We start from the raw sequence: 15,436 nt of genomic DNA, 5'->3' as shown, positions 1-15,436 counted from the left end.
ATACTATAAAATGGATGCACCTTGAAAACATTATGCTCTGTGAAAGAGGCAAGACACAAAAGTTCACATAGTTTATGATTTTACTTATAGGCAATGTCTGGGGTAGGCAAAACTATAGAAGCATGGTAGATTTATGGATGATGGAGGCTGTGAAGTGGTGGGTTTGGAGGGCATTTTTTTTTGAGATGGTGAAAATATTCTAAAATTTATTGTGATGACTGTTGCTCAATTTTGTGAATATACTGAAATACATTGAATTGTACATTATAAATGTATGGTATGAGAGCAGTGCAAGTAAAAGTCACTCAGTCGTATTTGACTCTTTGCAACCCCTCTTTGGACTATACAGAATTCTCTAGGCCAGAATACTGGAGTGGGTAGCCTTTCCCATCTCCAGGGGATCTTCCCGACCCTGGCATCAAACACAGGTCTCCCACATTTCAGGCAGATTCTTTACCATCTGAGATAACCAGGAAGCTGAAACCAAAACTAAAAACAAAAACAAAAACACCCCCCCCCCCCCCCCAGAGCTTCCCTAGTGGCTCAGATGGTAAACAACCTGCCTGCATTGCGGGAGATCTGTGTTTGATCCCTGGGTCGGGAAGGTCTCCTGGAGAAGGGATTGGCTCCCCACTCCAGTATTCTTGCCTAGAGAATCCCATGGACAGAGGAGCCTGGCAGGCTACAGTCCGTGGAGTTGCCAAGAGTCAGATGCAAATAGCACTTTCACTTTTCATGAAATCATTTAAGTGAGTAGTGACAAAAGTTTTTAAAACAATGAAATAAAGTAGAATAGAAAATAGTAGGACACAGTCTATGCTGTATTTTGTGAAACTTGTTTTTGTTATTTATATGCATATTCTGATCTCTGATGTACTGTATTTCTTACTGTGTTCATCATAAAAAAAGTTCTAATTGTACCGAATTAAACGATGCTCCTTGAGATTTTGTTTTTCTTTTTTGTCTTAATTTCATTCTTACCGAGATATGCTCATAGTAACAATTCAAACTGTTCAGAAGGGTGTAAAATGATAGGTCCTCTCTCTCTTGATCCCATTTCCACTTCCACAGATCAAGACCATTAAAATTATTTGTGAATAAATACATATACAAATGTACCCAGTCCCATTTTTATTGATTCAATTTATATATATTACTAATTATAATATATAATATAAAACACACAAAATGATAATTCTCTAGATACTAATATGAAACTAGTTTTCAGTTTTATTCAGTTATATGCCTTGAACCATACTAAATAATTATTTTTATGTGTGCATAATCTCCCATTGCATGGGTGTACATCGTTTGTATATTCAATTCCATAATTGTCATTTCAGGGATTTCCCAATTGTCTACTACAAAATAATGCTATAGTGAATGTGTTTTTCCATATCTTTTCATACTTTGATGAAATCTATAGCACAAATTCCTAAAAGTAGAACTACTTGGTCAAGGGGAATATGCATTTAGAATTGTGGTGGATATTACCAAATTGCTTTCCAAAACATTCATACCAGTTTAAATTTCCACAATCTGTCTATGAGACCTCTTTTCTCTCCTTGTCAGCATCAGTGTTCTGCAAGACTTTAAAGTTTGACAAGTGTAATGAAAATAATATCTCAGCACAGATGCAGGCTAGCATAATAGTTAAGAGTGAGGTCCTGAGGTCCCAGCAACTAGATTTAATTCCCAGGTCAACCACTTCCAAGCTGTGTGACTTTGGATGAATTAGTTCATTTTTCTAAGCTTCAGTTTCCTCATCTGGAGAATGAGGAATGGCACTACCACTTCAAAGGATGATTGCTGTTACAATGGTTAGGTAGGTATCTTGGATGGAGAAGGCAGTGGCAACCCACTCCAGTACTCTTGCCTGGAAAATCCCATGGATGGAAGAGCCTGGTAAGCTGTAGTCCATGGGGTCGTGAAGAGTTGGACACGACTGAGCGACTTCACTTTCACTTTTCACATTCATGCATTGGAGAAGGAAATGGCAACCCACTCCAGTGTTCTTGCCTGGAGAATCCCAGGGATGGTGGAGCCTGGTGGGCTGCCATCTATGGAGTCACACAGAGTTGGACATGACTGAAGTGACTTAGCAGCAGGAGCAGCAGGTATCTTGGATATAATAAATGTTAATACTTTCCTCTACCTTTCAGTAATTCACGTTAACTTAAAATTCAAAGTTGTTCTTAAGACTAAAAGTAGAGTAACATAGTGGCCTAATTAAGACTTTTGGAAATTGAAATGTGAATTCATCCACAATTCATTTTTAGTAAGTTTTTGAAACCACATTCCTTCCTGTGGTAATGTTGGTTTAACAAAGAGAGAAAAAATGATTAGCATGTACTGGGTCCTTTCTGAGCATTGCCAACATACTGTTGCCTTCTTTAGACAACCATCTTGGTGTCCACTGTGTGCAGTGTCCATTTATAAAATCACTAATATTACATTATTGCTAATTTTGGGAAAAGGACAAATTTATATTGTTTTGGAATACTTTATTAAAGTATTTTACTTTAAGTTTGAATACATATTCATTTGCAGTCACTGACAGATTATTCTGAACATTTGTATACTACTTATTTTTTGATGAAAAGATAAGAGATAGAAACATTCAAAAGTATTGCATGTTTTATCTCACATTGTTTGCTTAAAGAGAAACTAAAAGCACTTTGCTAGGCTTGATTTTCTGAAGGCTTCTTCATGGTATATAACACTTGAGACCAGAAACCTGTTGAAAAAATATTTTAATTGTTTTATTTTTCCTAATTTATCATTTAGCAATTCTGTTAAAAAGTATGTAACATACTATGTGCTATGAGCAAAACTGATCACATATAAAATGTTACACAAATACAAAGATCTTACACAAATGCCATAGTTATTTAATCACATTAACTAAGCATTAGCTTAGAATCAGATGTAAGTGGAATTAGTGTGGAAGCTGGAAAACCTAACTGTTGCCAAAATGTGGAGTAGAAACTTGTACTCATATTATTAATCAAAATCGTTATTGTATGAGGACTCTCATTTCTCAACCAGTGTTTAATAGATAAAACCCCATATCAATGCATAAGATTGGATGACTGTATATGGACCGCCTGCATCAGAATCAACTGTGGAACTTGTTTAAAATTAAGATTTCTCAAAGATTCACTTATGCTTGCCCGCTCCCCCACCATTGTCTTATTCCTTATTGTTTCTAGGCCTCAGTCTGTATTACCTGGCCTCAGCCCATACCTGAATCTGTATCATGTCATCAGATTCACTGTGAGAGAGGTATAGGAAAATCTACATTTTCAACAAGTACCATAGGTGATTCTTAGGCAAGCCAAAATTCAAGGATCTTTAGTAGAACCTTATGATTTAGGTTCCACTATGCGCTAGTCATAGCAAACACCCTCTTCCAACAACACAAGAGAAGATTCTACACATGGACATCATCAGGTGGTCAATACTGAAATTAGATTGATTATATTCTTTGCAGCCAAAGATGTAGAAGCTCTATACAGTCAGCAAAAACAAGACTGGGAGTTGACTGTGTCTCAGATCATAAACTCCTTATTGCCAAATTCAGACTTAAATTGAAGAAAGTAAGGAAAACCACTAGACCATTCAGTTATGACCTAAATCAAATCACGTACAATTATATAGTGGAAGTGACAAATAGAATCAAGGGATTAGATCTGATAGACAGAGTGCCTGAAGAACTACGGATGGAGGCTCGTGACATTGTACAGGAGACAGTGATCAAGACCATCTCTAAGAAAAAGAAATGCAGAAAGGCAAAATGGTTGTCTGAGGAGGCCTTAACAAATAGCTGAGAAAAGAAGAGAAGTGAAAGGAAAAGGAGAAAAGGAAAGATATACCCATTTGAATGCAGAGTTCCAAAGAATAGCATGGAGAGATAAGAAAGCCTTCCTCAGAGATCAATGCAGAGAAATAGCAGAAAACAATAGAATGGGAAAGACTATAGTTCTCTTTAAGAAAATTAGAGATACCAAAGGAACATTTCATGTAAAGATGGACACAATAAAGGACAGAAGTGGTATGGACCTAACAGAAGCAGAAGATATCAAGAAGAGGTGGCAACAATACACAGAAGAACTATACCAAAAAGATCTTCACGACCCAGATAACCACGATGGTGTGATCACTCACCTAGAGACAGACATCCTGGAATGCAAAGTCAAGTGGGCCTTAGGAAGCACTACTACAAACAAAGCTAGTGGAGGTGATTGAATTCCAGTTGAGCTATTTCAAATCCTAAAAGATGATGCTGTTAAAGTGCTGTACTAAATATGCCAGAAAATTTGGAAAATTCAGCAGTAGCCACAGGATTGGAAATGGTCAGTTTTCATTCCAATCCCAAAGAAAGTCAATGCTAAAGAATATTCAAACTACCGCACAATTGCACTCATCTCACACACTAGCAAAGTAATGCTCAAAATTCTCCAAGTGAGGCTTCAACAGTACATGAACAGTGAGCTTCCAGATGTTCAAGCTGGATTTAGAAAAGGCAGTGGAACCAGAGGTCAAATTGCCAACATCTGTTGGATCATCAAAAAAGCAAGAGAGTTCCAGAAAAACATCTACTTCTGCTTTATTTACTACCAAAACCTCTGACTAGTGAATCACAAAAGAACTGTGGAAAATTCTTCAAGAGATGGGAATATCAGACCACCTGAGCTGCCTCCTGATAAATCTGTATACAGGTCAAGAATCAACAGTTAGAGCTGTACATGGGATAACAGACTGGTTCCAAATCAGGAAAAGGTTACATCAAGGCTGTATATTGTCACACTGCTTATTTAACTTATATGCAGAGTACATCATGTGGAATGCTGGGCTGGATGAAGCACAAGCTGGAACCAAGACTGCTGGGAGAAATATCAGTAACCTCAGATATGCAGATGATACCACCCTTATGGCAGAAAGTGAAGCAGAACTAAAGGGCCTCTTGATGAACGTGAAAGAGGAGAGTGAATAAGTTGGCTTATTCAACATTCAGAAAACTAACATCATGGCAAATAGATGGGGTAATAATGGAAACAGTGAGAGACTTTATTTTATTGGGTTTCAAAATCACTGCAGATGGTGAGTGCAGCCATGAAATTAAAAGTCACTGCTCCTTGAAAGAAAATCTATGACCAACCTAGACAGCATATTAAAAAGCAGAGACATTACGTTGCCAACAAAGGTCAGGCTAGTCAAAGCTATGCTTTTTCCAGTAGTCATGTATGGATGTAAGAGTTGGACTATAAACAAAGCTGAGCACCAAAGAATTGGTGCTTTTCAACTGTGGTGTTAGAGACTACTGAGAGGCCCTCGGAGTTCAAGGATATCAAACCAGTCAATCCTAAAAGACATCAGTCCTGAATATTCATTGAAAAGACTGATGCTGAAACTTCAACACTTCACAACCACCTGATGCGAAGAACTCACTCATTTGAGAAGACCCTGATGCTGGGAAAGATTGAAAGCAGGAGAAGGGGTAGACAGAGAATGAGATGATTGGATGACATCACTGATTCGAGGGACATGAGTTTGAATAAACTCCGAATGTTGGTGATGGACAGGGAAGCCTGGCGTGCTGCAGTCTGTGGGGTTGCAAATAATCGGGCATGACTGAGTGACTAAACTGAACTGAGACAATTTTCAAAAGAACTCATTTCACTTTTTCATATGTGGAGAAAAGTAAATGATTAATAAGCATTGTAAAGAAATATTTTAATGAATCTAGCTATGGTCCCACATGGGAGAGATGAAACAGCAACTGGAATATTAAGTTAATACTGGATATTTATTTTGCTTTCTTGGGCAAGTACATTGCCTTTCCTAAAAATCTATAACATCTAATTTCTTTACTTTCCCTCTCTTCTGATTCCCTCTGGTTCTGGTTCCAGCATGAAGGATGGACAGACAGACACATCAAACTAATAAGCTCTTATCCTGGATGACCTGAACTGAACATTGTTGGCCCTTACAGCTGTCCTGCAACTCCACCTTTTGTTATCCACTAAAATGATTAACTCAATTTCATGTTCTAGTCCTTAAACTCTGAGAGTCTTTGCCATGTTACAAAGCTGCAGACCCTGTCAATATCCTGAAAGTTGAGATAGCATATTAATTACACCACAGATCAGATTAGAGTTTCTATGTAAGTTGAAACGTTAATTACTCTGAATGTTCCTCTTTAGTTTCCTATGATGATGATGAACAGGGATCAAGTTGTTACTTTACATATATATATCTATACATATATGTATATATATATACATTTATAAATATACATTTACATATGTATGTACATATACATATATAAACATACATTTATAAATATACATATTTATATATATGTGTGTATGTATATATATACATATATATATATATAGAGAGAGAGAGAGAGAGAGAAATGTTTTCTAGGAATATCATTGTGAATAATGACTCCTCCCTGCCTCTGATGCTATCCATCAGAACAAGAACAATGAAGAAGCATTGAATTCAACCAACATTTATAAAGGAGCTATTATGTGCCAGGGACTTCCATATACATTACCATGGTTAATCCTTAGAAGAAGGTACTATTCCAAGGACAGTTTACATGAGTTGTTCAGGTCACAGCATTTGTAAAGAGTGGAGTCGGATTCAACTTCAGGCCTCTGTTACTTGTATTTCTTCAAACTCAGTATTCTTTCCACAGCATCACAGCTGAAATAGGATGATTCTTTAGGGATGAGGTATTTGTTGTGAATTAACTGTGGAGGTGTTGTTACTTTGACGTACAAGATGCATGGGAAATAGGATTTCTGTCCCCTCCACAAAAGTTTAAAGACTTTATTTTTAGGGCAGTTTAAGGGTCACAAAAATTGAGAGGGAGGTACAGAGATTTCCTCTATATCATTGCCACCAACATATGCATAACTTCCCCTCATTATCAACATCCTCCACCAGAGTGGCACATTTGATGAACTTACATTGAAACTACATCATAATCACTCAAAGTCCAAATTTTACACTAGGGTTCACTCTTGGTGTTGTACATTCTATGGGTTTGGACAAATGTATAATGAAATGTATCCACCATTATGATATCATACAGAGCATTTTGACTGCTATAAAAATCCTCTGGTATTCTACCTATTCCTTTCTCTCTCCCTTCCTCACAATCCTGGCAACAACCGATCTTTTTACTGTCTCTGTTCAGTTCAGTCGTTCAGTCCTGTCCGACTCTTTGCGACCCCATGAATCGCAGCACGCCAGGCCTCCCTGTCCATCAACAACTCCTGGAGTTTACTCAAACTCATGCCCATCAAGTCGGTGATGCCATCCAGCCATCTCATCCTCTGTCGTCCCCTTCTCCTCCTGACCCCAATCCCTCCCAACATCAGGGTCTTTTCCAATGAGTCAACTCTTCTCACGAGGCGGCCAAAGTACTGGAGTTTCAGCTTCAGCATCAGTCCTTCCAATGTCTCTGTAGTTTTGCCATTTTCAGAATATCACATAGTTGGCATCATTTAGTATGTAGTCTTTTCAGATTGACTTCTTTCACTTAGTAATATGTGCATTGTTTCCTTCATGTTTTTTCATGTCTAAATAGCTCATTTCATTTTTTAAAAATTTTTATTTGAGTATAGTTGATTTACATTGCTGTGTTAGTTTCTGCTGTACAGCAAAATGGATCAGTTATACATATACATCCACTCATTTTTATAGATTATTTTCCCATATAGGCTATTACAGAGTACTGATTAGAGTTCCCTGTGCTATATTACATATCCCAGGACAAGTTCGCTGCCCTTATTTTATATATAGTGGTATGTATATGTCAATCCCAATCTTCCAGTTTATTCCCCCTCCTACTCTCCACCCCACCCCTGTAACCATGTTTGTTTTCTACATCTGTGACTCTATTTCTGTTTTGTAAATAAGTTCATTTTTATCATTTTTTAGATTCCACATATAAGTGATATCATGATAGCACATTTCTTTTTAGCCCTGAATGATATTCCATTCCATGGATGTATCATAGTTTATTTATCCATCTACAAATTATGAATAAAGTTGAAAGGGAAACAATTTTCAAGTCACTAAATTCATTTAGTACTATTTGCTAAATGATGTTTGCTAAATATTTGCTAAAAATGATTTACCTTTCCCACTTCTTTTCCCCACCTCTTTTCCCCAGTCTTTAAAAAGAAAAGCATACCTTTCAAATGTCAGGAATCTTACTGTGATACTTTGACTCAGGCTGTATAAACCCTTGAGGCGAAGTAAAACAACAATTCAAAAATTCACATTCAGGAGTCTTGTTTAACTCAAGACCCTGTAACTTACCTCTTCCTCATCCATCTCACTAACAGATGCATTTCAAATAAAATTTTATATTTTATGTTTAATAATAATCATGATGTATAGTATCTTCATGCTATTTTTACCTATTATGTATGTATAACAATTGCAACTATAACTCAATCTAGAACACTTTTTATAATTAGACACTTATGGCTATAAGGAAACAAAAATTACTCAATTTCTATTTATGTACCTATTTTGTTGCAGAAAAATTCAATATGGAGTTCAGTAGAGAACTTTCAACTATAAAAATATATTATGATAGGCTATGATTCTGTAGGAAGAATGTAATGGATATTTGATTTCAAGGAGAAAACAGAAACAATGTATTTTTCCTGATGGTTAAAGAAAAGTTTACACTTTCAAGTTTAATGTTTGATGATAGACATCAATTGCCCTGGTTTCTAGAATCCAATGAATATCTTTAAATATGTAATATAAGTTTTATTTTAAATTGTCAAATGTATAGTATGCTGGAAATTATACCTTTTTCAACTGTTTAAACATGATGAAAAAAATTTATATGTTAACTTAGAAATGAGTGAGGGAGTAAATAGCTTCTCAAAAAACTTTTAGGAATTATGCGAACAAACATTCGAAGATCCCAATACTACAGGGGGTGTTGTCAGGGTTAGGTTTAGTGTGTGCAAAGCATCTAGGATAAGAATTAATACTGCTATTAACTGAAGGACTAAGTTCTAATTTTAACCCTCTTTCTTCCTTGGTATTTGGTCTAGGACACTTTTATTTCTCTGCACTTTAACTTCATTGCCTAGGTAAAGGATAACACAGATGACTGTAAAACACTTTGAGTGCAGGGATTAGATGATAGCTAAACATTAGTAATGTTAATGATAATTTTCATCATGATGAAAATATAGGCCTAGGCTCTATAAATCAAGAAATAAAGCAGGTGTTCAATAAATATTTGTTGACTTAGTTGATGAATGTTATAGGGAATCTTCCTACAATAAAAGACCATTTACCCATTCCTTGGGCATCTTCCCTTAGTATCTGCATTGGTGTTTTTAAAGAAAATGGACATTTTCTCATAAAGAAAAATGAGTAGGAAATAAAATCCTTTCCTGGGACGTGGCTACCTATTAATTCTCAGAAAGTTTCCTCATTGGACTCTTGTCCATTACTGTGATATAGTGTAGTGGTTAAGAGCAAGGTAGACTCCACATGTAGGACAGATGGCTAGTGGGAAGCTGCTATATAGCACAGGAAGTTCAGCTCGGTGCTCTGTGATGGCCTAGAGGGGTGAGATGGGTGATAGGAGGGAAGCTCGAGAGGGAGGGAGTTCAAGAAGGAGTGTATATATATGTATACATATAGCTGATTCACATTGTTGTACAGCAGAACTGTATACTTGGCACTCTAAAGCAATTATACACCAATTGAAAAAATAATTTTTTTTTTAAAAAAGCAGGGTAAGCTCAAGTTTAAACTAGCTGAGGTAAAGTCACTTAACGTCTCTTCAACTCAGCTGTGTCATCTTTAAATGGGTATAATAATAGTAATAATACTAACTTCATAAGATTGTTTTGAAGATTCATGAAGTGGGTTATGGGCTTCCCAGGTGGCTCTAGTGGTAAAGAATCTGCCTGCTGATGAAGGAGATGCACGTTTGGTCCCTGGGTGGGGAAGATCCCCTGGAGTAGGAAACGGCAACCCACTCCAGTATTCTTGCCTGGAAAATTCCATGGACAGAGGAGTTTAGAGGGTTACAGTATATGGGGTCCCAAAGAGTTGGAAACGGCTGAGCCACTGAGCATGCACACCCCTGTACATGTGCGAATTGGGTTATGGGATTATAGACTGTGTGGAAGGTAAAGAATATTTCTCCCATAGACATCCATGTCACAATCCCTAGAATGTGTGACTGTATTGTCTTACATGACAAAAGGACTTTGCAGGCTTGTTAAGTATCTTGAGATGGGGAGATTATCTTGGGTTATTGGTGAGTCCTTAGAAGAGAAAGAGGGAGGCAGGAGGGTCAGTGTCAAAGTGATGCAGTGGGAGAGAGACTTGACTGGCCACTACTGGCTTTAAAGATGGAGGAAGGGGGCTATGAGCCAGGGTATGTGGACAGCTTCCAGAGGCTGGAAAAGGCAAGGAAATGGATTCTCTCTTAGAGTCTCCAGAAAGGAACACAGCCTATTTGACATCTTGATTTGGCCTACAGAGTTCTATTTTTAATTTCTGACTTCCGAAAGTGTAAGATAATAAATTTTTGCTATTTCAAGTCATCAAGGTTGTGATAATTTGTTACAGCAGCAATAAGATACTAATACAGGTAGGGAAGCTGTTACTACTCTATTTACAATCTCCTTCAGTTCTGGCTTTCTTGGCTTTCTTCACAAGGCAATGTAATCTAAACACTTTCCCAAAATTAAATTCAATCTTTTTGCTCATGTACACACTATTTTCCAGCCCCTAGCTACTGTTAGTCTAAAGGCAGTCACCTGTAAGAGTAGCCCTAATTCTCCTACAATAGACAATAGACAAGAGGCCTCTCAGGGAAGCTGCAAGACAGTTTATAATATCCTCTTTATAGCTTTTCTACTTACACATGGAAAATCACATGCTTTAATCAACAGCCAATGCAATGAGTTGGATCACAAAAACCACACTTTGTGGTCCTATTCAGGGAAAAATGAATTCCTAATTATGGCCTCCTTTTCTCTGGCAGGAGGTTCTGAGCTTAACACAGAGATCCAAGAGCAGAAGTCAACCCTTCAAGTAAAAGGCGCATGGGAATTAGAGCTCATAGAAATGGGAAAGGGAGGAGAAATAGAAGTGGGTCAGTCAGAGGGAAGCTGGAAAAAGAAAGGAAAAAAGCAACAAACCATCCAGCCAAATAAAGAGAAGTGAGAGACATCATCCCACAGTTGATCTCTCCTGGGTTCTCACTGCCTCCCATTTTGGAAGCTTTCCAGGTATACTCTAGGGGTTTTCCAGGTGTCTTAGTGGTAAAGAATCTGCCTGCTGATGCAGGAGATGGTGGGGAAGATCCTCTGAAAAAGGAAATGGCAACCCACTCCGGTATTCTTGCCTGGGAAAGCCCATGGACAGTGGAGCCTGGTGGGCTACAGTCCATTGAGTCGCAAGAGATTCCCACACGGCTTGGCGACTGAAAAACAACAACTAGTGCGGGCGCACCTGCCCCTGGAGGCTGTGCTGGGACAGCTATTAGCTGGGGTGGGCTGGGAATTCTCTTTGTGAGAGTCGGCGCCCTGGCGCGGTAATGCGGAGATCGCAGGAAGGAGTCACAGGGCGCGAAACGGAAAGACTACATCTCCCAAGCCGCCACGCTTTCCAGCTGGAGTCTAGGGAGCTGACTGCTCCCCAGTTTCCGTAGGGAAGCGCCGGGCTACCGCAGCTATTGTGCGTCGCGCTGTTGCCCTCCTCTTCCCGTTCGGGCGTCTTTGGAGGAAGGCTACGTTTCATTGTCGCCCGGCTTAACACCTCTGGCGCTTAGCAGGACAACAGGCCGCTCCCTCGGACCAGGAAGAACTTTAGGAGACGGCAGATTCTGGTAAAGAGACCCTAGGGTGCAAGTAAGATACAGTTTAAGGAACCCGAGTATCCTGCCTCGGTACATGGGCTTCGCCCGGGAAGGGCGGAGGCGCTGGCTTTAAGAAGGGGGAGGGGACTGCACTCCGGGTTACCCGCGGAGCTCGGCAAAGGAAATTTTCTGCTGGCTCGGCAGCTGGGAGCAAGGAGAGGCACCTCCCACCCTCAGTGCTCACCCCCGCCTACACCCTGGGCGGGCCGAAGTGTCACGTTTGCAGTTGCTCGGGAAGGATCCGGCCGCTCTCTGGAGGAGAGACGAGTTGGTTTCTGCTGCCTGTCAGGGGAGCGATGACTAGGGGTCATGTTGCTTGTTAAGCAGCACCCCGCCGGGCTCCAACTGCGTTAGTTAGCTCTCCCCGTCACCTGAAGCAGTCGCCGGGCCGCCCGTTTCCGGTACAGACCAGCCAGCTGTCCCCAGGAATCTCTTCTGAACAGGTATCTGTCCTCTAAAAGGAGGGAGGCTACAGCTTCCTAAACGGGTCCTGCACTCTGCGCAACCCATCTTTTCCTCGTACTGTGCCACTGATGCTCTTCGTCTTTGTGTCTTTCCTTTCTTCTTCCAATCCCTGTCATCAGAACCATGGGGCATCCCCCGCTGGAGTTCAGCGACTGCTACCTGGACAGTCCTGATTTCCGCGAGAGGCTCAAGTGTTATGAGCAGGAACTGGAGAGGACCAATAAATTCATCAAAGATGTGATCAAAGACGGCAACGCGCTTATCAGCGCAATGAGAAGTAAGTGGAAGACTTCGATGAACAGTTTCCGTGAGCCGGTGGCTCTGGCCTTTGGAGATCTTCCACACCCCAGCCCAAATGTCTGAGGCTCATGGTTTTCCGGATATTTTGGAAGTGGGGTCAGTAGAAGTGGAAGTTGGTGGCTACAACTAGAATTGGGGTTTTCCCCTTTAGTGGTTTTGGTTTTATGAGACAGGATCTGTAGCTGAGGGACTGTCTTGTTCGGCAGCTATCCTTTCTTGTCAGACTCCTGTTCTAAAGGGACAGGCCACTTGTACTGTTGGACATGTTTATACCCATGTATCAAAGGAATATCTAAGCTGACCAAGGAACTGCCCCACAACCTGCTAAAAAATTGGAAATTCAGGCCAGCAGCTTGAGTCAGGGTTTTGTTTCTGCTTGGCCTCTGGTTGCTGCAGATAAATATGGGGGTAGTAAAAAATTGCCATTGGCAAGTTATTTTCTAAGGAAAGCACCTTTGCCTTAGTGTTTTTTTTTTTTTTCTCTTTAAGTTACTGAGTTATGGTTGTGTTCAAGGTTGGTCTAAGTTCCGAATTATTAAATGACCTCACGTGCCACCGAATTCTCCTTGCAGGTGGAACAAAGACCTGCCTAGTCCCTAGCAGGAGGAGCCCAGCTCCCTGGGAGCATAGTAGAGAGCTCAGGTTGGGAGTCACCAGGCTGAAGGAACCTCACCTAGCTTGGCTTTCCAGGTCCTCAGAACTAAGAATTCTGGGACCCTCCCCCGCTTCCCCACTGTGTATAGATTTTTTACTTCTGCTAGTTGGCAGAAGGTTTGGAGTAAGAGAAAGAATAATAAACATCCCCAACAAGAGTGCAGGCAGATCAATCCATTGTGCCAAAGTATATACCCAGAAAAATGGGTGGTGATAATTCATTTTTTCTCTTCTTGGTTGAAGGATGATTATGAAAAATAGAGTCAAAGTCACTGGCAAAAATATTCTGTATACCTGTAATATTTTTTTCTGAGTGGATTTATCCCACAAATAGTGTGTCTGGTCCAGTGTGGGGACCTTCTTAAGGCAAATACAACCAACCAAGAGCAAGGAGAAAGTCTTGGCAGCCGCAGTGCAGTGGTGTTTGTTGTGCAGCTCTCCTGATTTTCCCCTTGGAGTCTGGGCTTTCCCTGTATATGTTGTCTGCCTACTTTGGTCATAAGTGTTGAAAGTTCCTACTTGTTGTTTCATTGAATTGGATCATGTGATGGTGTGTCTTATTTTAGTCTGAACAAGAGTAAACTCTTGGTAGCATCTTAAAGATGGGGTATTTGAAATGCTGATCCTTAGAGACTTTAGCCCAGGGTTTGGGGTGTGTTGCCACTTAATAGACTTCATTGAGAGGTTAAAGATATGCTGGTTGTGCTACAAAAGTAGTTAGAAAGGTGAGGGTTCCTGAAAGGAAAAGCGGGAAATGTTTGGATTTTCTTTTTGTTTACTTGTTCCAGTAAACTACTTAGTGCAGTATTCATAGTTAAATGAAGCTCATCTAAGCCCCCAGAAGGGACTGACTTTGTGAAGTGTAGGATAAGCTGAAAGTATTTGTGCTAAAAAATGAGTTGTTAAGGCATATCAGAGAGATTAAGATCCTTAAGAAAAAAATACAGTTCAATAAAATGGTTGAGGAAGGGCAAAAGTTTTCTAGGCAAATGGTAAGTTACGGTTTTTATTCTTTCCTTTTGGGGGATTAAAAGTGGTGAGAGTCGACAATTATGAAGGTTTAAACCTTTGCATATGGGCAGAAGATCCAAGAGTTATTATTTTGGCTCAGGGGGTTCTTGGTGTTTATGGTGGTTTTCCTTTCCTGAGTATACACAGAAAACCAAAAATAGGACAGTTAGGAAATAAAACCCAGCAGCTAACCCAGACTCCGTTTCTTTTCTTTAAGTTACATGATTCTAAAATCATGATTTGCTAGAGGCAAAGACAGGATGTTTCCCTCTGTCTTGACCACAGTAATGTTTATACTCCCACTGTGCTTCCTCAAAATGGGCTAGCTGGGCAACTTTTTCAGAGTATGTGAGGTAGACGCAAAACAAAGGTATACTTTTGCTTTGTATGGAGGAAAAAGGAAGAGAGAACACTGGATTTAGATTAGAAGACCTAGGTTACAATCTTGGCTTCACAATTTGAGGATAGGAAGGCACATATCATATATTTCAGATATAAAATGGGGCTAATTATATGCACCTCACAGAGTTGCTTTGAGGCTCAAAGGAGTTAATGGATTGTGAAAGTATTTTGTAAATGGAAACGGCTAAATATTTTAAGTTGTTGATAATACATCTTCAGGTTAATAATATACTGGCTGAATATAATTTTTGGTAGGTTTCTAAAGGGAAATCCATAAACAAAAGTAGTTGGAAACGTTTTTTTGCTGTTATCTTGTTGGAAAATTCATTCCCTATATTGGCGTGGCTCAGTGATTAATTTTGTATATGTGTGTGGATTCATTTTGTCATTTGGAATCTGGCATTAAAAGTAAAGAATTATTGGCACTTTTTCATTTAATTTATTAAATTGACCATCAAATCAACTGGTTAGTGTTTCTAGTAACCAACAAAACCTGGTGCTTCATGCTTCAAAAATCAGCTGCAGGTTTTGTTTAAGTTGTTAAGCTAGTTGGAACTTGATTTCCTGCTTGTGTTTGATTTTGTCCAGAGCTCTAGATAAGGTTTTAGTCACAGCTGTGTGTGATAATTAGTTTATCAAATATGGATCCTATTTGAATATCTAGATTTTCTT

The 15,436-nt window shown here is 39.4% G+C and overlaps 1 protein-coding gene across 7 annotated transcripts in view; it reads left to right on the top strand.

Annotated features, from left to right (window-relative positions):
* Nucleotides 1-11,737: 11,737 nt before the first annotated feature.
* OPHN1 (oligophrenin 1) overlaps nucleotides 11,738-15,436 on the top strand; it is a 734,952-nt gene continuing 731,253 nt past the window's right edge. For 5 of the 7 annotated variants that reach the window (XM_065915121.1, XM_065915123.1, XM_065915124.1 and 2 more), the window contains exons 1-2: nucleotides 11,738-12,375; nucleotides 12,517-12,674. In XM_065915121.1, coding sequence (XP_065771193.1) covers nucleotides 12,521-12,674 — 154 coding nt within the window. In that variant the 5' untranslated portion in view covers nucleotides 11,738-12,375; nucleotides 12,517-12,520. The remainder of the gene's footprint in view (nucleotides 12,376-12,516; nucleotides 12,675-15,436) is intronic. The other 2 variants (XM_065915118.1, XM_065915120.1) reach the window with 2 other exon arrangements.

Source organism: Muntiacus reevesi, chromosome X (genome assembly GCF_963930625.1).
Source record: "Muntiacus reevesi chromosome X, mMunRee1.1, whole genome shotgun sequence".
NCBI lineage: Eukaryota > Metazoa > Chordata > Mammalia > Artiodactyla > Cervidae > Muntiacus > Muntiacus reevesi.
The sequence above is the reverse complement of the archived record's forward strand: the minus strand, read 5'-3'. Positions and strand labels throughout refer to the sequence as shown.